The sequence below is a fragment of the Scyliorhinus canicula genome, chromosome 9 (genome assembly GCF_902713615.1).
Source record: "Scyliorhinus canicula chromosome 9, sScyCan1.1, whole genome shotgun sequence".
In the NCBI taxonomy this organism is placed as follows: domain Eukaryota; kingdom Metazoa; phylum Chordata; class Chondrichthyes; order Carcharhiniformes; family Scyliorhinidae; genus Scyliorhinus; species Scyliorhinus canicula.
In genome coordinates this window covers 157,701,228-157,726,866 of record NC_052154.1, presented here as the reverse complement: position 1 = coordinate 157,726,866, position 25,639 = coordinate 157,701,228, and the positions used below count along the sequence as shown (strand labels likewise).

Sequence of the window (25,639 nt, the reverse complement as noted above, 5' to 3'; positions counted from 1 at the left end):
TATCCCGCAGGTGCAGGGCTAGTGCTGTCACAAATGTTTTGTAGAAGTCTGCTGGGAATCCGTATGGTCTCAGCGCCTTCCTCGCCTGCATGAAGATGATGCTCTCCATGACTTCTCGCAGTTCTAGTGGTGCTTCCAGCTCCCGTTTCCTATCCTCCCCCACAACTGGCATGTCCAGTCTATCAAGGAACAGTTTCATCCCAAATCCCCTGGGAAGGCCTGGGAGGTGGACACCCCCGGTAGAAAGCCTCAATTGCCTCATTGACCTTTTCCGGCTCTGCTGCTAGTTTTCTTCTGCTGTCTCTGAACTGGGCTATTTCCCTCGTGGCTCTCTGCTTTCTCAGCTGGTCAGCCAGCAGGCGGCTGGCTTGGTCTCCATATTCATAAAGGGTCCCCGTGCCTAGTGGAATAGATGCTTTTCCAGTGGATAGCAGGTCAAATTCCATTTGTAGCTTCCTCCTCTTCGCCAAGAGCTCTACAGTCGGGGCCTCGGAGTATCGCCGGTCTACCTCCAATGTGGAATCGACTAGCTGTCGCCTAGCCACACTCTCGTCCCTATCTCTTTGTGCTTTGTAAGCAATAATTTTCTCCCTGATCAGTTGCTGTGTGTTGACGCCGGTGATTCCACCTTGGTCTTCATTATGAATTCTATGTTGTCCCATTTGGGAACATATGCTTTTACCAGCTCCAGGGTCCCAGGTTCCATTCCCGACTGGGTCACTGTCTGTGCGGAGTCTACACGTTCTCCCTGTGTATGCGTGGGTTTCCTCCGGGTGCTCTGGTTCCCTCCCACAGTCCAAAGATGTGCGGTGTAGGTGGATTGGCCATGATAAATTTCCCTTAGTGTCCAAAAAAAAAGATTAAGTGGGGGTTACTGGGTTACGGGGATAGGGTACATAAGTGGGCTTGAGTTGGGTGCTCTTTGTAAGGGCCGATGTAGACCCGATGGCCAAAAAGCCTCCTTCTGCACTGTAAATTTGATGATTCTATTCTATGGTTCTGTGATTGGTTTAACCATCATTTTGTGCCAAGTGTCTCGAATTATTGCGGCAAAATCTATCTTGTATTTAAAGGATTCTTAACCCTCGACAATGCTCTTGGTCATCCAAACACCCTTGATGACATGCATCCTGACATCAAAGTGGTGGTTTTTTGCCCCCAAAGCTACCTTACTGTTGCAACCGATGGACCAAGGGTAATTGTGTTCAGTAAAGCCTACTATGTTAGGCGCATATTTGCCCAGGCCATCAGGGCAACTGAGAAGAAAGGTGGACCAACTCTGAAGAGATTCTTGAAGGCTTCAACATTTAAGAACGTAGATGAGGCATGGAATGAAGTCACAATCAAATTTGTACGGTGTTTTGGAAAAAACTATCCAGAGTTTGTGTATTAAAGACACCATTGAAGGGGTAACCAGAAATTTTGTAGAAAGAGCAAAAAACTCAACGTAGACTTGCATCAGAGGATGTTGCTGAATTCCTGGCATCACATTCTGAAATGTTAGTTCTTAACTAATGAAGACCTCATTGAATTGGAACAGCAGGAAGTGGCAGAGGAAGAAGAAGATGCACCCACTATTTTTAGTTGGTTTGTCGGTAATGTACAGTGCATAGTACTAGGAATTTTTACGTGAATAAATACCTTACTGTTACTGGTCCATAATTGACTGAATACAGAATTCTGGGTTATTTTGGTGAAAATAGGGTGTCAGGCCTTGGTTCAGGAACCAATCCGCCATTACATTATTCTTTCGGGATTACTATGCTTTGACTTGATACGTGGTTTTCAGGAAACAATTGTGCTATAAGTCCGAGGACTGCCTGTAGTTCGACTTTTTGTCCAGTCAATTTGTTACTTGGGGTTGGGGTCCTGGCTTTGTGTGGGTGGCCTCACAATTTAAGATTCCCTGTTCAGATGGTGCTTATTTTCATCTTTCTCAGTCGGGAAGAACCACACTTCAGATTGGAGAAGGACTCCCCACCGACAAAGCAACGCTGATAGTGGTTCACACAGACGGGAGCATTGTGGAAACGACTGGATTGAAAACACCAAGCGCACCTATAACTCCAGGTACTGTCCTGTGCTGATCACTTCTCGGTACAATCAGGGAAAGAAGAGCTGGCAGGGGGATTGAATCATGAGAAGCACTGGAAGGAGTGCTCTCTGGCTGCTGGGGGGAAGGGGGGGGGGGCATTGTTGAGTGAATATAGCTGCTATGCTGCAAGGTTACTTTTGATTGATACTCCAATCATGCTACCTAAAATTTAAAGCACCAACCAGTGCCGTTTGTCGTTAAATGATGCAAATTTCAGCTCCCCTCCTCACAATCACCCCAAACTAGTACCGTATCCCAGTCCCCTTCAGAACAAACCAACGACGACTACTTGAATTTCAACAGCAAAGCATCCCTCGGTGGCTTACGCGCATTATTGAATGAAAGGTGACACTGGGCAGCACGGTAGCACAAGTGGATAGCACTGTGTCTTCACAGCGTCAGGATCCCAGGTTCGATTCCCCACTGAGTCACTGTCTGTGCAGAGTCTGCACGTTCTCCCCGTGTCTGCGTGGATTTCCTCCGGGTGCTCCGGTTTCCTCCCACAGTCCAAAGACGTGCAGGTTAGGTGGATTGGCCATGATAAATTGCCCTTAGTGACCAAAAAAGGTTAGGAGGGATTATTGGGTTACGGGGATGGGGTGGAAGTGAGGGCTTCAGTGGGTCGGTGCAGACTCGATGGGCCGAATGGCCTCCTTCTGCACTGTATGTTCTATGTTCCTTGTACTGTGCCACGCAAAAAGATATGAGGACATGTGATCAAAAGTTTGGTCAAATATATTGGTTTTGAGAAACACCTTAAAGAGGAGAGAGGGGCAGACAGGTTTAGTGAGCAAATTCCCGAGCTTAGGCCTAGGTAAATGAATACATGGCGTCAATGGTGGAGTGATTAAAACCACGGGTGTGCAAAAGGCCCAAATTGGAGGAATGGAGGTATCTCGGCAGGTTTTAGGGCTGCAGAAAGACAATACTATGAAGGTATTTGAAATGAGTCTCATCAAAGTCCTCTACAATTGTAGCAAGGCATCTTTATTCCTATACTTCAAACCCAACATGGCATTTCTTTCCTAATGCTTGCTCTATTTGCATACGAACTTCTTGTGTTCTTAGTAGAAAAACGCCCAAATCACTCAGGACATCAACATTTAGAAGTTTCACACCTTTAAAAAAACATTCTGCTTTTGCATCCTTACGACCAAAGTGAATAACCTCACACTCCCCACATTAGATTCCATCTGCCACCTTGTTGCCCACTCATTTAACTTGTCTATATCTCTTTGCAGCCTCCTTATGTTGTCCTCACAGCTTATATTCCAATCTAGTTTATTGTTGTCAGCAAACGTAGATGAAGAGATTGAGTAATGTATCCAAGTCACAAATACTGTAACAGCTGAGGCCCCTGCACTGATCATCGTCGCCATCCAGCTTGAAAATGCCACGTCTACTCATATTCTGTTTTCTGTCGATTAGCCAATCTTCATCCATGCTAATATGTCGACTCCCAACTCGACGGGTGGGATTTATCGACCACCCCGCCGCATGTTTTTTGGCGGCAGAGATGACAGCCCGCAAGTGTGAACTAGCGACCCCGCCGTTGTCAATGGGATTTCCCGGTGACAGCACCCCTCATCGCCGAGAAACCCGTGCGCTGGCATGGGACCGGAATTTGCCGCCAGCGTGAACAGCTGATAAGTCTCCTCGTGTGTCCTTATCTTGCATATCAACCTTCCATGTGGCACTTAATAATTTAATAATAATCTTTATTGTCACAAGTCGGCTTACATTAACACTGCAATGAAGTTACTGTGAAAAACCCCGAGTGCCACATTCCGGCGTCTGTTTGGGTACACAGAGGGAGAATTCAGAATGTCCAAATTACCTAACAGCACATCTTTCAGGACTTGTGGGAGGAAACCGGAGCACCCGGAGGAAACCCACGAAGACACAGGGAGAACATGCAGACTCCACGCAGTCAGTGACCCAAGCCGGGAATCGAACTTGGTACCCTGGCGCTGTTTTGCTGAATGCCTTCTGGGAATCCAAGTATATTACATGCACTGGTTCCCAAATCCAACAGATACCTCAAGAGCGGGATTTTCCAGCCCTACCAGCGACGCGCATCATTGTGGGTGGGGTAGGAAAATTTGGAGAACAGCCAAAAGTCTATTCAAATGTTCAATTTGAAAACATATATTCAGTTTTGCATCCACTGCTTCTCATAAGTCTCGGCTAACTGCACTTCTAAATTTTCCTCCTTAAAGCCTAATATTGCCATCAGCCCCCTCTTCCTCCTCAGTGGTTTAAAATCAAGATTCGTCACTTGCCTAGATATAAGGATATAATGAGGAATCTGTACAAGACATTGGTTAGACCACAGTTGAATGTAATGTGTATCTTTGGGTGTTTTGTTATAGAAAAAGTCACATAAAAGGTGTGAAGTAGCATGATGGGAGTGGAAGCATTTAGTTAACTTGAGAACTTATTTTTATAAAAGGGAAACTGCGTGTGACAAAAAAAGAGCTTTTGAGTTGTAATTGTCATAATCGATAAAGGGGAACCAGGAGAATGAATATAAGCTGTGAGGACAACGTAGCACGTGGAGTCTAATTGCCACAGGTCAGAATTTGGAACAATTTATGGTTCTCGAGCCCGCACTTCTCAACAGTGCACCGTATTTACCATCCAATTAAGGATAGTGGACAATATACAGACACGGGATTGCCAATGGAGGGCCTGAAGAAACGGCAGCTAGTGGACTCACTGGGAGAGGTAAGTGTTGCTGAGGCAGTGGGTGACCTTGGGATCATCTTGATAAGGAGGTGGACTCAAATGGGTTCAGACAATAGGCTCTCCCCATCACCTACCCCCCACCCCCCTGCGATGAATACCTCCCCAAAACTGATAAGGGCAGAATCAATTTGATTAGAGTTAAGAGACATTAGAGGTACTGTTACGCTGCTGGATATATTCTCCAGGCCACCAACACATGGAAAGATTTGGAGGAGCATATTTTTGAGGAAATTATAGTGGTGCAAAAGCTATAGAATCGTTATAATAAGAGAAATCAATTATCCTAATATAGACTAGGATAGTAATAATATAAAGGGCAGAGAGAGGGAAGAGTTTGTATTCAAGATAATTTTCTAGATCTGTATAGTTCTGCACCAATGAGAAAGGAAGCACTGATGGATCTGGAAAATGAGGTGACAGATGAGTGAGTATCATGAGGGAAAAATTTAGGGGACAATGATTATAGTATTCAAAGATTTAGATTAGCTGATGGAAAAGAACAAAGGGCAGCCCAGAGTAAAAATAATTATTAGGGGAGGGCCAATTTCAATGGGGTGAGAAAGGATCTGTCCCAGGTAAGTTGGAATCAAAGATTGGCTGGTAAAACTTAGTGTTGTTTTAAAGTGGAGATAGTTCGTATAAAGTCTGGCTACATTCCCAATAGAGGGAAGGATGGGCTTATATTTAGTAAAAGGGTGGTTAAAGGAGGAGTGGAGTTGATTGGGGACCACAAAGGGGGTTTATGCATAGAGCAGAGGGAATTGTTGAGATTCTAAATGACTACTTAGCAAGGACAAAGTAGCTGCCAAATTTGAAGTGAAAGAGGAGATAGTGCGATATTGGATGAGCTAAAATTTTATAAAGAAAAGGTAAATTTGGTCAGTTATCGGACAAGATCAAATGCAGGTGAGGATGCGGAGAGAAGTAAGGGAGAAATTGCAGAAGCACTGACCATATATTTTTATACAGGTGATGCCAGAGCACTGGAGAATTGCAAATCTTACATCCATGTTCAAAAAAGGGTATAAGGAAAAGCCCAGTGACTTTAGGTCACTCAGTTTAATCTTAGTGGTGGGAATACTTTTAAAAACAATGTTCCAGGACTAAATCTTAAAACGTATTTTATTACAAACTTGTATCAAAGCATGTTACAGCAAGTAAACACCCCGGGAAACTTACTTCCTAACAATCTACTATACAGTTTGTACAGATTTTTCCCCTTCTTCACACCCCCCTCCCCCTCTCCCCATCACCTACCCCCCCACCCCCCTGTGACGAACAGCTCCTCAAACATGGTCACAAACATCCCCCACCTTTTCTCAAACTCCCCCGCTGAGCCCCTTAATTCATACTTTATTTTCTTTAACCGCAGGAAGTCGTACAGGCCACCCAAGCAAGCTGCTGCCCCCCGGTGGCAATGCCAACCCCCACTCCAGCAAAATTTGCCACCGTGCAAACAGAGAGGCAAAGGGCATAATATCGGCCTTCCTCCTCTCCATGAGCTCCGGCTTCTCTGCAGTCCCAAATATCGCCACCAAAGGGTCCAGGTCAACTCCCTCCTCCACTATCCTGGCTAAGACCGCGATCACTCCCGCCCAGAATCTTCCTAATTTTTCGCAAACCCAAAACATGTGCGCGTGATTCGCTGGCCCCCGCCCACACCTCTCACACTCATCTGCTACCCCCTGAAAGAACCCACTCATTCTCACCCGGGTCATATGCATTCTGTGCACCACCTTAAACCTTTTACCCTTCGCAGTGCCTCACTCCATACTCCCCAATTGATCTCCATTCCCAACTCCGCTTCCCATTTCTCCTTGATCTTCACCACCTGCTCACCTCCCTGCTCTCCCAGCCATTTATATATATCCCCAACTTTTCCCTCCCCTTCCACATCTGGAAGCAGCAATCGCTCTAGCAGGGTATATCCCGGCAACCTAGGGAACCCTCTCCAGACCTTTCGTGCAAATGCCCTAACCTGTAGATACCTGAACTCACTACCCTTCGGCAGCTCTACCCTCTCTCTGAGCTCCACCAGACTGGCGAACCCTTGCTGCAAATACCCTTCTTCACCTTGACCAGCCCCACTTCCTTCCACCTCCTATATACACTATCCATCCCTCCGACTCAAACCCATGATTCTCGCACAGCAGCGTGAGCACCGACATCCCTTCCATCCTAAAACAACTCCTCAGCTGATTCCATATCTTCACCATGGACTGCACCACGGGGCTCCCTGAATACCTACTCGGAATACCTACATTGGCAACACTGCCGTCACCATGGCCCTCAAACTAGACCCCTTACAAGATTCCTCCTCCATCCTAACCCACTCTACCCCTTCACCTTCCCACCACCGCTGCACCTTGTCCACATTTGCCGCCCAATAATAATGAAGCAAGTTCGGCAACGCCAACTCCCCCTACAGGGTCCTCCCCACCCTTGGCACGTTCCCCACCGATACAAAGTCCGAGATGATCGTGTCCACTCTCCGAGAAAAGGCCTTTGGTATAAAGATCGGGAGAGCCTGAAAGATAAACAAGAACCTCAGCAGAATATTCATTTTCACCACTTGGACCCTCCCCGCCAACGTTAAGTGCAGTGGATCCCACCTCCAAAGATCCTCCCTGGCCTTCTCCACCAGCTTCATTATGTTCCACTTATGGAGCCCCGTCCATTCCTCGCTACCTGAATCTCCAAGTACCTAAACCTATCCCTTGCTACTGAAAATGGCATCCTCCCTAAATTAGCCCGCTGTGCCAGCTCATTCACCGGAAATACCTCGCTTTTCCCTACATTCAGCCTGTACCCTGAAAGCCCTCCAAACCTCCCCAACAGACCCATAATCCTTCCCATACTCTCCAACGGATCTGAAACATACAGCAAGAGGTCATCGGCATAGAGCGACACCCGATGCTCCCTCTGTCCCCTCATTATCCCCTGCCACTCTGCCGACGCCCTGAGAGCCATCGCCAATGGCTCTATGGCCAGCGCAAACAGCAACGGCGACAGCAGGCACCACTGCCTCATACTCCTGTGTAAGTCAAAACTTTGTGAGCTCATATCATTCGTCCTCACTCTCGCTCTTGGCACCACATAGAGCAACCGCACCCATGCCACAAATCTCGGCCCAAATCCAAACCTTCCCAAAACCTCGAACAAGTACCGCCACGCCACCCGATCAAATGCCTTCTCCGCGTCCATGGACACCACCACCTCCGGTACCAGAGCCCCGACGAATTCATCACCACATTCAAACAGCCGTCTTATATTACTCGCAAGCTGCCTGCCCTTCACGAAGCCTGTTTGATCTTCTGCAACCACCCCCGGGATACAATCATCCATCCTCCCTGCCAACAACTTAGTCAATACTTTCACATCCGTGTTCAGTAATGATATGGGTCTATATGACCCACATTCCACCGGATCCTTCCCTTTTTTGGGGATTAGTGCGATTACTGACTGCGTCATCGTCTCCGGCAACTCCCCCTTCTCCAGTGCTTCATTAAACGCCCCCAACTGATGTGGTGCCAAGTCTGCCGCAAATTCCTTATAAAATTCCGCCGGGTACCCATCCAGCCCAGGGGCCTTCCCCGACTTCATACCCCTGATACTATCCAGCACTTCCCTCAGCCCCAGTGGCTCCTCCAATGCCTGCCCCTTTGCTTCTTCCACCTGGGGAAATTCCAGCTCGTCCAAAAACCACCCCATGTCCCCCTCCTCTCCCCAGAATCCGCCTCATAAAGTCTCTGGTAATACTCTGTAAATGCCTCATTTATCTTCCCTGGCTCCGACACCACATCCCCAGCCCCAGTCCGGATCTTCAATATTTCCCTAGACGCAGCCTGCTTCCGCAGCTGGTGTGCTAGCATGCGGCTCGCCTTCTCCCCATACTCTTATTGCACCCCTCTTGCCCAACGCAGCTGCCCTACCGCCCTCCCCGTTGTCAGCCTGTCAAACCGCCCCTGCAACTTTTTCCTCCTCGCCAATCTGTCCATAGTGGGCACCCTCGAATATTCTCTGTCTGCCTCCACTATCTCGCTCACTCGACGGTTATGTTCCGCCCTCCTTTCCTTATCCGCATGAACCGGAAACAAAATAATTTCTCCCCGGATAACTGCTTTCAGTGCTTCCCCCAAAATGCCAGCTGACACCTCCCCATTCTGAATCAACTCCACATAATCCTTAATCACCAACCGCACCTTATCACAAAAACCTCCATCCGCCAACAACCCCGAGTTACACCTCCATGCAGGCGTCTGCTCTCGTCCTGTTCTAAACCGAATCTCCAACCAGTGGGGTGCATGGTTCGAGATAACTATCCCCGCATACTCTGCCCCCTCCACCCCAACCAAAATCTTCCGATTCACTACAAAGTAGTCAATCCTCAAATACACCTTATGGACATGTGGAAAGAAGGAATACTCTCTTTCCCCCCCCCCCGGGTTCTGAAAGTGCCATGGATCCACCATTCCCATCGTCTCCATAAACCCCCCCTTGCCATTCGTACCCTGCCCATTGCCCTGGGGCTCGATCTGTCCACCCTCGGCTCCAGGACACAGTTAAAATCTCCTCCCATGATCAACTGGTGTGTGGCCAAATCCGGGATTGCTACCAGCAACCCCCCCATAAAACCCACATCATCCCAATTTGGGGCATACACATTTACCAACACAACCGGTGCCCCTTCCAATACCCCATTCACAATCACAAATCTTCCACCCAGATCCCTCACCTCCTTCGCACTCACAAATCCCATTTTCTTTTGCTCATTAAAATCGCCACACCTCTCGATTTCAAATCAAACCCCGAGTGAAAAACCTGCCCGACCCACCCTTTCCTTAACCTAACCTGGTCCTTCACACGGAGGTGTGTCTCCTGCAGAAAGACCACCCCCGCTTTCAAGCTCCTGAGGCGCGCGAACACCCGCGACCTTTTAACCAGCCCATTCAGTCCCAGGACGTTCCACGTTACCAACCTTACCGGAGATTTGCGCCTCCAATCCCCTCTACGTCCGTCATCTTCCCTACTTAACTCCCGCCCCTTTAATTCCACTCTGTACCTAGCCCATCGCAGATGGTCCCTTTCGTTCCAGGACTAAATTAACAGTCACTCAGACACATGTGGATTAATTAGGGAAACCCAGCATAGATATGGTAAATTAACCATGTTTAATTAATTTGATTGAGAACGTCGATGATGGTAATGTGGTTGATGTGGACATGGACTTCCAAAAGGCATTGGTTAAGTACCGTATAAGAGGCTTGTCAGCAAAGTTGAAACCCATGCAATAAAAGGAACAGTGTCTGCATGAAATAGGAAGTTGATTGAGTGGCAGGAAACCAAGAGTTGCTTTTTGGACTGAAGGAAAGTGTATAGTTGGGGTCCTTAGGGGTCGGAACAGTCCCACTTTTTTTTGTTGCTCCATTTTATGACCTGGACATGGATTTACAGGGCACAACTTCAAAGTCTTCAGAGGACGTCGATTGGTGGAATGGGCAAACAATGGGCAGATGAAATTTGATACAGAGATCTGTGAAGCAATACATTTTGGCAGCGTGAATGAGGAAAGGCAAAATACAGGAAAGTATCCAATTCCAAAGGGAGTGCAGGGACACAGACCTGGGACATATGTGCACAAATCATTGAAGGTGGCTCGTTGAGAAAGTGGCACGAATAGGATATGGGATTCTGGACTTTCTAAGTAGGCATAGACTACAAAAGCAAGGAAGTTATGGTCAACCTTTAAGGAACTTTGATTCAACCTCAACTGGTGTGTTGTGTCCACTTCTAAGCATGATATTTACAGAAGGATATGAAGGCAAATAGAGGGTGCAGAAAATTCCATGAGATAGTTCCAGAGATGAGGGGCATCTGTCACGAGGGTAGGTTGGAGAAGCCACGGCTGTTCTTCTTGGAGAAGATGTGATGATAGAACATTTTAGGAATATTAGCTTCTAAATATTGGGCAATTTAATGGTTAAATGCCTGGGGTTAGAAGGTGCTTCTTTTCAGTGGTCAGGGTTTTAAAAAGGATTTTATTTTGCTTCTAGTAAAAGTGGGGAAATTGACCGAGGAATGTGTTTTCCAGCCATGGCTAATGCCTGGCGAAGTCCCTGGGGAGTTGAAGTGCTTTTCAGCCCGTAGAGAAAATTTGTTTTTTTAGCTTGGGGAGATGAGGTAATTGCTGTGAGGAACCAAGGAAGGCACTGAGACATTCTGAGAAGCTGTGGAGAAAGGCAGTATTGGAGAAAGCTGTGGAGACAGAGTGTTGGAGAAAGGGCTTTTGAAGTGAAGTCTGACTTGGCAACATTTGTGGGGGAGTTTTGGACCACAGATATAGGCAGTTTACTTTCCCAGGAAGATAGGGGAATAAAGAGTAATATTTTAAAAGCAGAGCATTCTTATCTAAAGACAAGGAAGAGGCTGAAGCAACTGAGTTGGAGCAGCAATTTGAAGATATTCAGTCAGAGCCTGAAGGGGTTCTAACAAGAGCCAGAATCAGTTCTGTACTGTGAGTATTACTCTATGCCCTGCTAATTTTATGCTGGATTAAGAGCTGTATGTTTCTTTTGGATTTTTAGATTTGTTCAGATTCCAGCATTCGCAGCAATTTGCTTTTATATTTATATTTATTTTTTGTTGTTTAATGGGAAAATAATATTAAAAAGTTTTATATTGTATTTATAATAAAGGTTTTTTTCAGAAATACCAAAGCCCTATTTTTTTCATGCACTCACCTCTGGAGCGAATCATTCTTTCTGCACAGTCTTAAAATAAACTAAAATATTGGGGTTTCGGTCCAGTATCCTAAACACTGTTAGGATTTGGTCTGGGATTGTAATAAAATTGGAGACTCGTCCGGGATCTTAACTATAATTCCTTATTTGTCTTAGGGTTATTGAACTTAAAGACAGTGAGTGTGTGGAATGAGTGCATTCTTTCAGGTTTTGAAATTTAAATAAGGAGTGACTGGAGATGGCTGTTTCAGTTGCAAAAGTTTTACTGGGTGTGGAAGCAATTACTCGGGATGGTTTACAAAGGAAGACGAAAGCCTTCTTCTGTGTTTTGCGGAGAAGCTTCTGTTAACTTTATTGAAAGGGTTGAGGAAGGTAGAGATAATGCAAGTCATAGCATAACACTTACATTTTCCAGAGATATAGCCTGCATTATTAGAAATTGCTAGAATTCAATTACAAATAGAAATGAAGAAATTGGAAATAGAAGCAAAGGAAAAGGAGAGATTGGCAATGGCAGAAGCAAAGGAAATGGAGAGATTGGCAAAGGCAGAAGAGAAGGAAAAAGGGAGGGGAAAAAGAGGGCAGAAAACGAAAAAGGTTTACTGTCTGTGCGGAGTCTGCACGTTCTCCCCGTGTCTGCGTGTGTTTCCTCCGGGTGCTCTAGTTTCCTCCCACAGTTCAAAGACGTGCAGGTTAGGTGGATTGGCCATGAAAAATTGCCCTTTGTGACCAAAAAGGTTAGGAGGGGTTATTGGGTTACGGGGATGGGGTGGAAGTGAGGGCTTATATGGGTCGGTGCAGACTCGATGGTCCGAATGGCCTCCTTCTGCACTGGATAATCTATGTTCTATGTTCATTGCCAAGATTTGATGAGAAAGATGTGGTGGAAGCCTTTTTCATTTTATTTGAGAAAGCGGCTAAACAATTGAACTGGCCACAGACCATGTGGGTAGTATTGGTTCAAACAAAGTTGGTAGGTAGAGCTAGTAAAGTGTTTGCATCACTATCAGAGGAGGTATCTAGGGATTATAATAAGGTGAGAAAAACCATATTGAGTGCGTTTGCTGGTGTCAGATGTCTACAGACAAAAGTTTAGAAATCTAATAAAAGAACCATGTGAGACATATACAAAATTCAAGAGAATTATACAAAATAATTTTGATAGGTGGATAAGAGCATTAAAAATAGACCAAACATATGACACTCTTCAGGAAACAATTATTTTGGAGGAATTTAAAGATTCACTCTCCACGGCAGTGAGAACTCATGTGGAAGAGCAAAGAATTGAAACTGCTAGACATGCCACAGAAATGGCCCAAATGGGCATCTGCCGCCCGTTTCACGACGGCAGCGAGCAGGTGTGTTTGCTGCTGTGTTGAAACGGGCGTGAAGGCCCAGCCGCTCGGCCCATCGGCCTCGGAGAATCGCCGCTCGCCGTAAAAAACGGCGAGCGGCGATTTGTGGCGTGGGTCGGGCGTGTGGGGGGGGGGGGGGAGAATAGCGGGAGGGTGTGAAAAATGTCGGGAGGCCCTCCCGCTATTCTCCCACCCGGCATGGGGGGGTGAAGAATCACGCCCGTGGTTTGTCTAGTGGGAAGCAAGTACTAATATTGTTACAACTGATACATTTACCATTAAAAGCAAGATTTAGTGGGCTTTTTCAAATTGAAAGGAAATTGAGTGAGGTGAATTATTTGATAAGAACGCCAGACAGAAGGAAAACTCAGTGTGTTAATTTGCTTGAAAGGTATTTTGATAGAGAAGGAAAGAAGGAAGCATTTGTCGTTGTAGCTCAAGGAGAAGAGATGAATCCAGATGATTTTGAATTTGATATTCCTCAAATTAAATTGAATAATGAGGAAGTATAAAAAATTGGGATAAATTATTGAGTTACCTTCCGGAGGAAAATCAAACTAATCTAAAGGAGTTATTACAGTCAGATGGAGTTGTGTGTGGGAATAAATTGGGAAGTACGAAAGTAATTATGCATGATATAGATATAAGAAATGCTACTCCCATTAAACAACATCCATACAGACTCAATCCACTATAGTTAGAACAGGTACAAACAGAGATGGCTGATTTACGTAAATGCAAAACAGAACTCCTTATCAAAGTTAATGACGAGCTGAAGGCTGGGGAGCAGCTAGCATTGGAGCTTCATCAGGCAGAAGGTATCAGTGATGGTTACACAAGAGAAAGCTAGCTTGGAAAGGCACATTTGGGAGAAAATTGCGATACAAAAACTGAGATCATATTTCATAGGTACTCTAGCATACCAGCAGTCATCTGCATGAGCTAGAAGAGGAGCAACAACAACTTCAATAAGGGAGGGAATTAATCACAAGACAACCAGGTTGCAGTGAAAGAAAATGCAGGAACTGTGAAGCTCCAAGGGTAGTCACATCCTATCATAGTAGTCACAGGAGGGAAGATGAAGGACTGGAGCTGTCTCTGTTTCACAGAGAGAACCTTCAGTGCTGGAATACTGGATCCAGAGGCTGAAGAGCTTGTACTAAATGAACTCGTCTTCAAGCAGCTTTAGAACATTTCTGGAAGCTATCACAGAAACTCCCTATCTGCTTGATAATGCCAGGACTACTTAGACAGAACTTATGCGAGAGTCTGTCCGAAGTGAAGTCTGATCTGGTAATCCTTATGTTTTTTATGGACCACAGATAAAGCCAATTTTCTTTCCCAGTAGGATATGATAGGGAATAAAGAGAAATAATATTTTAAAAGCATGAGCAGTCGTGTTTGAAGACAAGAGGCTGAAACAACCGAGTTGAAGCAGCTATTTAAAGACTTTCTGCCAGAGTCTAAAGGATTTCTAACAAGAGCCAGAATCTCTTTTGTACCACAGTATGCCCTGCTAATTTTAAGGTGGATTAAGAGCTGTATGTTTCTTATTATTTAATGGGAAATTGTTAAGGGGCAATTGTAAGCTTTTTTTCGGGTGTGAAGTTAAACGTTTAATATTGTATTTATGATAAAGGTTTTGTTTTAAGGGGAGGTGAATTGGCCACACTAAATTGCCCCTTAATTGTAAAAAAAGAATTGGGTACTCTAAACATATTTTTAAAAACCGATAATATCACCGGCATGACGGTTTAAAAAAAGGTATTATTTTAGAAATACCAAAACCCTATTTTTTTTCAGGGATTCTCACCTGGAGCGAATCATTCTTTTCAGCAGAGTCTTCAAATAAACTAAAATATTGGGGTTTTGGTCCAGTATCCTAGCCACTATTGGGATCGTAATAAAGGGAAGGTGGCGAGAAGGTTTGATAGAAATGCTCAAAATCATGAGGGTTTTGGACCAGGAAGATAGGGTGAAACTGTTCCCATTGGTGGAAGGGCTGGGAACCAGAAGATGCCAATTTAAAATAATTGAAAAAAGAGCCAGAGATGGCATTACACAGCAAGTGGTTAGCATCTGGAATGAACTGCCTGATAGTGTGGTGAAGCTAGATTTAATTGGGGCTATCAAAAGGGAATTGGATAATTATCTGCAGAGAAACACTTTTGCAGGTCTACAGAAAAAGGGAAGGCAGAGGGACCTACAGAACTGCTCTCGTAGAGGACATGCGAGCCAAATAACTTCCTGTGTTGTAACTATTCAATTATTTTATCAGTGTAAAGGGGAAATGCCTCCAAATGAATGTGTTTCACTATTCTGATCCTTTATGCTGCCATTTACAGCAGTTGCTGATGGCCCCTTGACCTCCAGGTACCTCTGAAGTGTTGTCAGACTATAGAGACACTGGGCTGATGGGGGCTGCAAGGTGGATAGGATTTTGAACAATGCCAGCAAACATGTCTCCTCTGAAAAATGGTTGCTAACTGAGGCATTAAATGTCTTTATTACCTGGCCAACTCTGGTGAATGGATTGCCAATTCTCCTGATAACCTGCCCTGGGAAACTCATCCAGAGGCAGGGCTACGTGGAGGAGCTGTCCTGATGGGGTTTTTCCTTTTTCCCAGTGCCTATACCTCTAAACCTGTGACAAAATCCCCCCCCCCCTTCCCCCGATATCTTTGAACCTATGTCACTTCAAGAAAAAGCCAGATTATCTTGCCATTATTTTGGTCCTGTTTGTGGATCTTACTGTGCATGAACCAGCTGTCACTTTTTAAAAATCACAACAGTGACTACAGTTTGAAAGTACTTCATTGGCTGTAGAGTTTTAGTATGTTCAAAGATTGTGAAAGGCATTATCTAAATCAGGGGTGGGCAAACTTTTCCGTGCAAGGGCCACATTCAGAAATTCACAATTCACAAAGGGCCGCATAGTATATTAAGTAAAATAATTACTTCACCCGGTTATGATTCTGGGCGCCTCATATAGAACATAGAACAGTACAGCACAGAACAGGCCCTTTGGCCCTCGACGTTGTGCCGAGCAATGATCACCCTACTCAAGTCAACGTATCCACCCTATACCAGTAAGTAACCCAACAGCCCCCCCCCCCCCCCCCCCCCATTAACCTTAAAATTTTTTTTTAAAAAAAACATTAAAAAAAAAAATTATTTTTTTTTTTAATGACTTGGTGGGCCGCAGAAATACCTTTGGCGGGCCGCATGCGGCCCGCGGGCCGTAGTTTGCCCACCCCTGATCTAAATGATAGTCTTTTCCTATTGTGTTTGCTGTCAACTGCTCGAAGCATGCGATACAAATGGACACAGTGACCTGGATTTTCACAGAATTTGGAAAATTCCAGGGGGCTTCCAGAATGGTGGGTACTTCCAGAAATTCCACTCTTATTTCCAACCAATCCTATTTTCACCTTGTGGAGGGAGAGTGGGGTTGGGGTTGGACAGAGGAACAGGGACAGGGTATAATTCCTACATGTGGGAATCCTGAACTCAGCTGGACCATTTGAACTCAGCGCTGAGTGGAAGTTCTGTATATTTAGAGAATTTGCATCTGCTCTTGAAGGGTGGGTAAGGTCTGTAAAACTGTCAAGTTATTTAAATGTACATCCCTTAAAAAATAAATAAAACTGTCTCTGAGATTTGAAAATAAATGTAATAATTTTTTCAAGACATTTAGAGTACCCAATTCTTTTTTCCAATTAAGGGCAATTTAATGTGGTCATTCCACCTACTCTGCACATCTTTGAGTTTTGGGGGTGGGGGTGGTGAGACCCAAGCAGATACGGGGAGAATGTGCAAACTCCTCATGGACAGTGACCCAGGGCCGGGACCAAACACAGGTCCTCGGTGCCGTGAGGCAGCAGTGCTAACTACTGCGCCATCGTTCCACTCAAAAATATATGTAATAATAATCTTTATTAGTGTCACAAGTAGGCTGACATTAACACAGCAATGAAGTTACTGAGAAAATCCCCTAGTTGCCACACTACGGCGCCTGTTCGGGTACACTGAGGGAGAATTCAGAATGTTCAATTCACCTAACAAGCACATCTTTTGGGACTAGAGGGAGGAAACTGGAGCACCCGGAGGAAACCCACGCAGACACTGGGAGAAAGTGCTGACTTCACACAGACAGTGACGCAAGCCGGAAATTGAACCCGGGTTCCTGGTGCTATGAAGCAACAGTGCTAACCACTGTGCTACTGTGCCGTCCATGCTCTAATAGTTTTGATAATTGTTTGTTGACATAGCTGCAAGTGCTCTCATTATTAATGTTTCAGTGTTTTCAACAACCTATTATTGTCACCATGGGGTACAGGGTTGTAAGTTTACAGTTGATTTGACAGCTGAAAGAGGTTTTTAAAAGATTAGCTGTCTTTGACATGGGTAATAAAAAGAAGTCTTGTTTTGATAAAGGATTAAGTATTTTAGGGTTTTGAATGTTTTGAATGGGCTTTCACGAATGGACTGTTTTTTATATAGTGAACTCTGCAATAGATAACTAAACCTTTATTTTACTGCATCTCAGCATGGCGCCCAAGGTCTGTCCATGGTAGATACTGGATGAGCTATGCAAAAGGTAGTGATTGGTGGGTCATGAGTTGGCACTAAGTTGGCATAAGGGCTATATTGGGCAAAGGGATTGGGTGGTGGGTATGGGTCGGGTTGGCTTGGAGGATATGGGAGGCCAATAGGGTGAGTGAGGGCATGGGTTGGCTTGAATGGACATGAGGAGTAGGTGGAGGAGTGAAGAGGGCGAGGGTTAGAAGACCTATTGTTGAAGGAAACAACTAGGATGAAGTCTCAGAAGCTAGGCAGGCCTTTTAAACAGCCTGCCGTGGCACTTGGCAGCTCCTACGGGTTCCTCCTAAATTGTGTCCAGGAGTAGCAGGCCTGACTATATGCATCCACCCACCCCTCCCCCAGTGGAAGGAAGGCCCTGCCATTTTGGGCAATTTTTCCTGAGGCGGGTGCTGCAAAACAGAAAATCTTACGACTCACACTACCTGGCTCCAGCATGAAAATCCAGGCCACTGTCTCCAGTAATGTATGCAAGTTATGTCAGTATATTTAACTTGTCGGCTGGGTTTTGGAGTAGATAGCTTTGATGTGGAGTTAGCACAGGCACAACATGACAGGTTCCCATGCTGCACACTCTAAGGTTCTATCATCTAAGAGACGTACTGGTTCTCAGGAATTCCAGGTAAGAACTGAGGTTCTTTTGGTGTTTCCTTCATTTTGGGACTGAGAGGCTATGAGATGTCCTCTGAAACCTATTATTGTCTGATAACTGCATCATCATTTTTATTTGAAGGGATACTATTTGAATACTTGAAAAAGACGGGTCTTTATGTTTAATATTGTTTCTGTTGCTTTCTACCAGGTCCACAGATAGCTTCAACTCCTCTGACACAAGGCTCCGACAAAGAGGGAACAAAATACAACTGGGATCCTTCTGTGTATGAGAACGAGCTGCCAGTCAGATGCCGGAATACTAGTGGAATTTTGTTCAAAAACAAACTTGGTTCAGGTGAGACAATCACAATTTTCTCTGGTTTTCCTCCGTATCTAGGTTTGGCACAGACTAATTGATGATGATTGATTACTGTGATTAGCCAAAGTCTCATGATTGAGCCAATCAGGAACTTGATGGACTATCAACCAGAAATTCCCATGTTCCTGGGATCCAATCCTGTATTCCTGATAGGAACATAGGAATTAGGAGCAGAAGTAGGCAATTCAGCCCTTTGAGCCCCCTCCACCATTCAATCAGATCATGGCTGATCTCTTCCTGGACTCAAATCCACCTCTCTGCCTGTTCCCCATGTTCCTTTAACCCGTTTTTTAAAATCAGAGATATATCTATCTCCTTCTTGACCAATTAATGATTCAGATTCCACTGCACTATGGGGCAGTGAGTTTCACAAATTCACCACCCTCTGCGCAAGTAGTTCCTCCTCACCTTAGTTTTAAATCTACCGCCTCATTCTATATCTGTAACCTCTTGTTCTAGATTGCCCACAAGGGGAAACATTTGGTCTACGTTTACTTTCTCAATCCCTTTTAGTATTTTATATGTCTCGATCAGATCCGCTCTCATCCTTCTAATCTCCAGCGAGTGTAAGCCCAAATTGTTTAATCTCTCCTCACACATTAACCCTTTCTCCCCCGAAATCAATCTGGTGAACCTCCTCTCAACTGACTTCAGTGCCACCCCATCCTTCCTCAAATAAGGAGACCAAAACTGGACATAATATTCCAGATGTGGCCTCACCAACACGCTATACAATTGTAACAACACTTCTCTTTTGCACTCCAGTCCTTTTGCAATAAACATTAACATTCCATTTGCCTTTTTAATTACATGTGTACCTGCATACCGACTTTCTGCAATTCATGAACAAAGACACCCAGATCCCTCTGCCCAGGTGCATCTTTAAAAAAAATAAATTTAGTGCTCAATTCATTTTGTTCAATTAAGGGGCAATTTAGCGTGGCCAATCCATCTACCTTGCACATCTTTGGGTTGTGGAGGCAAAACCCATGCAAACACGGGGAGAATGTGCAAACAGTGACCCAGAGCTGGGATCAAACCTGGGACCTCAGCGCTTTGACGCAGCAGTGCTAACCACTGCACCACCGTGCTGCCCTGTCCAGATGCATCTCGATAGCTTTCCATTTAGATAATAATTTGCCTTTCTACTTTTTCGGCTAAAATAGATAACCTCACACTTATCGACATTAAACTCCATCTGCCAAATTTTGGCCCAGTCTCTTAGCCTATTTATATCCGTCTGTAAAATCTTTAAGTCCTCAGCAGTGCCTAAATTTCCACCTATTTTAGTATCATCTGCACATTTTGCTATGTTACACTCTGTCGCTGCTTGCAGTTCATTTATATAGATTGTAAACAGTTGAGGTCCGAAGACTGACCCTTGAGGAACCCTGCTAGTTACAGTTCGCCAGCCAGAGAAGGATCCATTTATCCCAACCCTCTGCTTTCTGTCAGTCAGCCAATCCTCAATCCAATCTAGTACTCTATCTCCAATTCCCTGCAGTCTCGCCTTCTGGATCAGTCTTTAATGTGGCACTTGTAGAAAGCCTTCTGAAAGTCTAGATATACCACATCCTCAGGTCCCCCATTGTCCATCTTGCTGGTTACATCCTCAAAGAACTCAAGCAAGCTTGTCAAGTATGACTTGCCTCTCATAAAACCATGCTGATAATGGTGGATTTAGATTTGTTTTTCCAAATGTTCAGTCATCTCCTCCTTGATTCCAGCAACTTCCCCACCACAGTGGTCAAGCTGACTGGTCTATCTGATGATTTGTGTCTCTACCAAAGTAGAACTAAAATTAGCTATTTTTCTACAATGAATATTTCTAAATTGTAGCCTTAATGTTTGTGCAGGCTTCGTATTAGATCAGTTCACCACCAGTCCTGTACTGCAAGAATGGAGCTTCATTCCGTTCGGAACTGACGTGGTTTGGGGGTGGGGAAATTGACTGAGAGAGCAACCTGTTTGGGTGGAGATAACCAGACTTTGGGGATGAAACTGATTTGGATCAATGAACCTGGTTGAGATGTGGTGGGGAGAAGAACTGACTCGGAAGAACCGGAGTGGGTGAGGAAATCAGCCCAGGAAAGCCAGCATAGGGAGAATTGACCTCGGTGGGGATAATCCATTTAGCCAAACGGGTTCTTCAGTCATGATGCCAGGTAAATCTTTCTCACTTTTGCAGTCTCTCCACTCAACTGAAGCACCTCATTACTGGTCCTATTCTAGTCAATCTCTACTGCATCCTTTCCAGGGCCTTGCCATCCTTCCTATAATATGGTGCCCAGAATTGGACACATTAATCCAGATTAACCAGTTCTTTGTAAAGGTTTTGTTTAAATTGCTTGCTTTTGTAAGAGAAAACCTGAAACCTCATGACCCCTAAGGTAAAGCAAACCATGTAGCCTTTTGGAAAATCTATTTGTTATCACCTGATTCTTTCCTCCCTGGCTCTGACCTGCAGCTGTGAGGTTCACTAAACTTGATGTTATGATAAAGAAAATTTGTTATCCAAAGTGCATTTTATTATAATGTTGCCTTTTTTAATAATGCAACTCTATTTATAATATGATGTTATGTCCCAACAGCGTTGCCAATACTGTGGGTATTTCTATTTATCTCGGTGAACCACAAGCCTTTCCCTTATATCGGTCAGATGACCACACAACCAGTTAGTCAGTTCAAAAAATGGTTTATTTACACACACAGGAATTACTTTGACATGAAAACACAATATCTACTACGAGTTAAACTACACCTATGAGCTACAATAACCTATACGTAACTTCAGGGCGACCGGCACTGTGTAGATGGATAAGGCCTTTTATCTTGATCTCACGTGGCTGGTTTGAAGAAGTTGCTCTGTCTCTGCTGGGCTCATCCGTCAGGTAGCGATCGTTGGTCTTGAACTTGGCTGTCTGATTGGTATGCTGCAGTTGGTGTGGGCACAGGCCGATCCCAAAAGAAGCTGGCACAGGCTGGGTCCAAAAGAGGCAGAACACATGGCTGTGTCCCCTTTTATCCCTCTGGGATTTTGTGCTCTTTGGGGTGATCCTTGATCTTGGACCCAATAGTTCGACAGGGCTCTGATCACTGCCTTTGATTTCGGACAATAAAGGGGCGGGTGCCTTGGTGGCTGGGCGGGTCCTTTGTGGTCATTGACCTTGGCAGTTGAGTTCTATGAGTAAAGGGCGTGGCGCTGATCAGTCTGTGGCTGTACCGGTTTCTTGATTGAAGTCCTATTGTTCTGGGGAACAGGCCATTAAAATGCAAACGAGCGAAGGTTTTGACCAGGTCGTTACCTGCGTTTCAAATACATATAAGCTCTGTATTTGTCTGAGTCCTGGGCTGGCCATAATTCCCATGGTCCTTTGCAGGTGGCCATCTCAGATGGCTACAATAAGGTTGGAGACCTTTAATTGGCTTTTCTAAATGAAATTAGTTTTCATATTGAGTTTATTTCCTTTTAAGCTTTATCTTTTATAACTGGGCCAGACATGTAGGCTTACAAGGAAGGGCAAATGACCTGTGGTCTTATTTCCAGGAGGACGGGGGCGTTGCATTAAACAAGGAGACAACTGGTTCACCCCCACAGAGTTTGAAGGCATGGCAGGACGTGCTAGTAGCAAAGACTGGAAAAGGAGCATTCGATATGCTGGGCGCCCCCTCCAGTGCCTGATACAAGTAAGGTGATATAATCATTGTAAATGTCAGTGATAATAGTTTTGTAATCATTGCCGCTTTAGAATATTATATATATTTTACTGTTGTGTAAATCGGAATCATGAGCAGTTGACAGGATAGAGTTCAGTATTATTCTTGTTAAGTTCAGTTTAGATATTGTTCAAAAGTAAGGGAATACACAACTGATAAGCAACACAGAAGATGAGAGATAAAATGCCAGCTTTTTAATGTTGGTTGCTTGTGATATGCAGCTTGAAACTTACAAACATTTTACAATGCACATGCTTTTGTAGAATTATACAAACTTACAGCATGAAAGGAAATCATTTGGTCTATCATGTCAGTTTCAAATTCCTAGGGGCGCACATCTCCAAAAATCTGTCCCTGTCCACTCACGTCGACGCTATCACCAAGAAAGCACAATAGCGCACATACTTCCTCAGGAAACTAAGGAAATTCGGCATGTCCACATTAACCCTTACCAACTTTTATAGATGCACCACAGAAAGCATCCTATCAGGCTGCATCACAGCCTGGTATGGCAACTGCTCAGCCCAGGACCGCAAGAAACTTCAGAGAGTCGTGAACGCCGCCCAGTCCATCACATGAACCTGCCTCCCATCCATTGACTCCATCTACACCTCCCGCTGCCTGGGGAAAGCGGGCAGCATAATCAAAGATCCCTCCCACCCGGCTTACTCACTCTTCCAACTTCTTCCATCGGGCAGGAGATACAGAAGTCTGAGAACACGTACGAACAGACTCAAAAACAGCTTCTTCCCCACTATCACCAGACTCCTAAATGACCCTCTTATGGACTGACCTCATTAACACTACAAGATCTTGTAGCCCTGCAAGATCTTGATCCTCAAGTATATCAATGGTCCAACTACCAACAAATCAGCACTCCCTCAGTATTGCCTCCCCAACAGTGCAGTGCTTCCTTAGTAATGACTCTCCAACAGTGCAGCGTTCCCTTGGTACTGCCATTCCTACAGGGAATGTGTTGAATGGATGTTTTCAGACTAGGAGATGGTTTGAACCAGAGTTCATAGATTTTACATAATTAAAAAAGGAATTAGAGTGGTGATAAGTAGAGATGTTTTCACTCAGAATCAGGTTCTGGAAATTCTACCTGAAAAGCTGATTCCGTAAATAATTTTGCCTTTCCAAATGAAAGTTTTTTTTGTCCCTGATAGTGGTTTCCAGTAACTTTCCCATCAGTCATGTTTGGCTGGTTGGCCTGCAGCTTCTTGGTTTATCCTTCTTCCCTTTGTTAAATAGTTATAAATCATTAGCAGACCTCTTTGGTAATACTCCTGTATGCAATGAGGATAAAAAGATTGTATTGGTGGAGAGTAGCGCTCTCAAAGGGGTGATACTGAAGAAGGGCTGCATTGATGGACAGACAGTACTGCATGAGTGCTGCACTGTTGGTGGGGGGCAGTACTGAGAGAGCACTTTTTTGTCAGAGTGGCAGTATTGAGGGAGCATAAAGGCAGTACTAAGAGTGCTGCACTATCAGAATATTAGTACTGAGGGAGTGTTACCCTGTAGGAATGGCAGTACCAAGGGAACGCTGCACTGTTGAAGAGTCATTACTAAGGGAGCACTGCACTGTTGGAGGGGCAATACTGAAGGAGTGCTGATTTGTTGGTGATGCCATCCTTTGGATGAGATAGTAAATCAAGGCCCTCTCTAACCTCTCAATTGGATGGCCACTATTTGAAAAGGGGCAATGGATGTCCACAAAGTGTTTTGTAGCCTGTTAAAATATGTTTAATCTTGGTAACTATTCAAAGAACAAAGAAAACTCCAGCACAGGAACAGGCTTTTCGGCACTCCAAGCCTGCGCCGACCATGCTGCCCGTCTAAACTAAAATCTTCTGCACTTCTGGGGTCTGTATCTCTCTATTCCCATCCTATTCATGTATTTGTCAAGATGACCCTTAAACGTCACTTCTGTCCCTGCTTCCACCATCTCCTCCGACAGCAAGTTCCAGGCACCCACTACCCTCTGTGTAAAATACTTGCCTCATACATCTCCTCTAAACCTTGCCCCTCGCACCTTAAACCTATGCCCCCTAGTAATTGACCCCTCTACCCTGGGGAAAAGTCTCTTGACTATCCACTCTGTCTATGCCCCTCATAATTTTGTAGACCTCTATCAGGTCGCCCCTCAACCTCCTTCGTTCCAGTGAGAACAATCCAAGTTTATTCAACCTCTCCTCATAGCTAATACCCTCCATACCAGGCAACATCCTGGTAAATCTCTTCTGCACCCTCTCTAAAGCCTCCACATCCTTCTGGTAGTGTGGCGACCAGAATTGAACACTACACTCCAAGTGTGGCCTAACTAAGGTTCTGGATAGTTGCAACATGACTTGCCAATTTTTATACTCAATGCCCCGGCCAATGAAGGCAAGTATGCCTTCTTGACTACCTTCTCCACCTGTGTTGCCCCTTTCATTGACCTGTGGACCTGTACACCTAGATCTCTGTGACTGTCAATACTCTTGAGAGTTATACCATTCGCTGTATATTCCCTACCTGTATTAGACCTTCCAAAATGCATTACCTCACATTTGTCTGGAATAAACTCCGTCTGCCATTTCTCCGCCCAAGTCTCCAAACAATCTAAATCCTGAGTATCTTCTGACAGTCCTCATCGCTATTCGCAATTCCACCGACCTTTGTGTCATCTGCAGACTTACTAATCAGACCAGTTACATTTTCCTCCAAATCATTTATATATACTGCGAACAACAAAGGTCCTAGCACTGAACCACTAGTCACAGCCCTCCAATCAGAAAAGCACCCTTCCATTGCTACTCTCTGGAAAGAATAACAGGAATGCGGAATATTTGGCTAATGGTAAAGTTCTTGGCAGTGTGGATGAACAGAGGGATCTCGGTGTCCATGTACATAGATCCCTGAAAGTTGCCACCCAGGTTGATAGGGTTGTGAAGAAGGCCTATGGTGTGTTGACCTTTATTGGTAGAGGGATTGAGTTCCGGAGCCATGAGGTCATGTTGCAGCTGTACAAAACTCTGGTACGGCCGCATTTGGAGTATTGCGTACAGTTCTGGTCGCCTCATTATAGGAAGGACGTGGAAGCTTTGGAACGGGTGCAGAGGAGATTTTCCAGGATGTTGCCTGGTATGGAGGGAAAATCTTATGAGGAAATGCTGATGGACTTGAGGTTGTTTTCGTTAGAGAGAAGAAGGTTAAGAGGCATACAAAATGATCAGAGGGTTAGATAGGGTGGACAGTGAGAGCCTTCTCCCGCGGATGGAGGTGGCTAGCACGAGGGGACATAGCCATAAATTGAGGGGTAATAGATATAGGACAGAGGTCAGAGGTAGGTTTTTTACGCAAAGAGTGGTGAGGCCGTGGAATGCCCTACCTGCAACAGTAGTGAACTCGCCAACATTGAGGG

At 44.9% G+C, this 25,639-nt stretch overlaps 1 protein-coding gene across 6 annotated transcripts in view; it reads left to right on the top strand.

Moving 5' to 3' along the window:
- Window positions 1-25,639, top strand: part of LOC119971823 (deformed epidermal autoregulatory factor 1 homolog) — a 126,123-nt gene that overhangs the window by 23,250 nt on the left and 77,234 nt on the right. For 5 of the 6 annotated variants that reach the window (XR_005461920.1, XR_005461921.1, XM_038808016.1 and 2 more), the window contains exons 3-5: window positions 1,941-2,070; window positions 18,343-18,489; window positions 22,061-22,200. Coding sequence is in view for 4 of the 6 variants with exons in the window: in XM_038808016.1 (XP_038663944.1) it covers window positions 1,941-2,070; window positions 18,343-18,489; window positions 22,061-22,200 (417 nt within the window). In the remaining 2 variants the exon portion in view is untranslated. The remainder of the gene's footprint in view (window positions 1-1,940; window positions 2,071-18,342; window positions 18,490-22,060; window positions 22,201-25,639) is intronic. The other variant, XM_038808018.1, reaches the window with a different exon arrangement.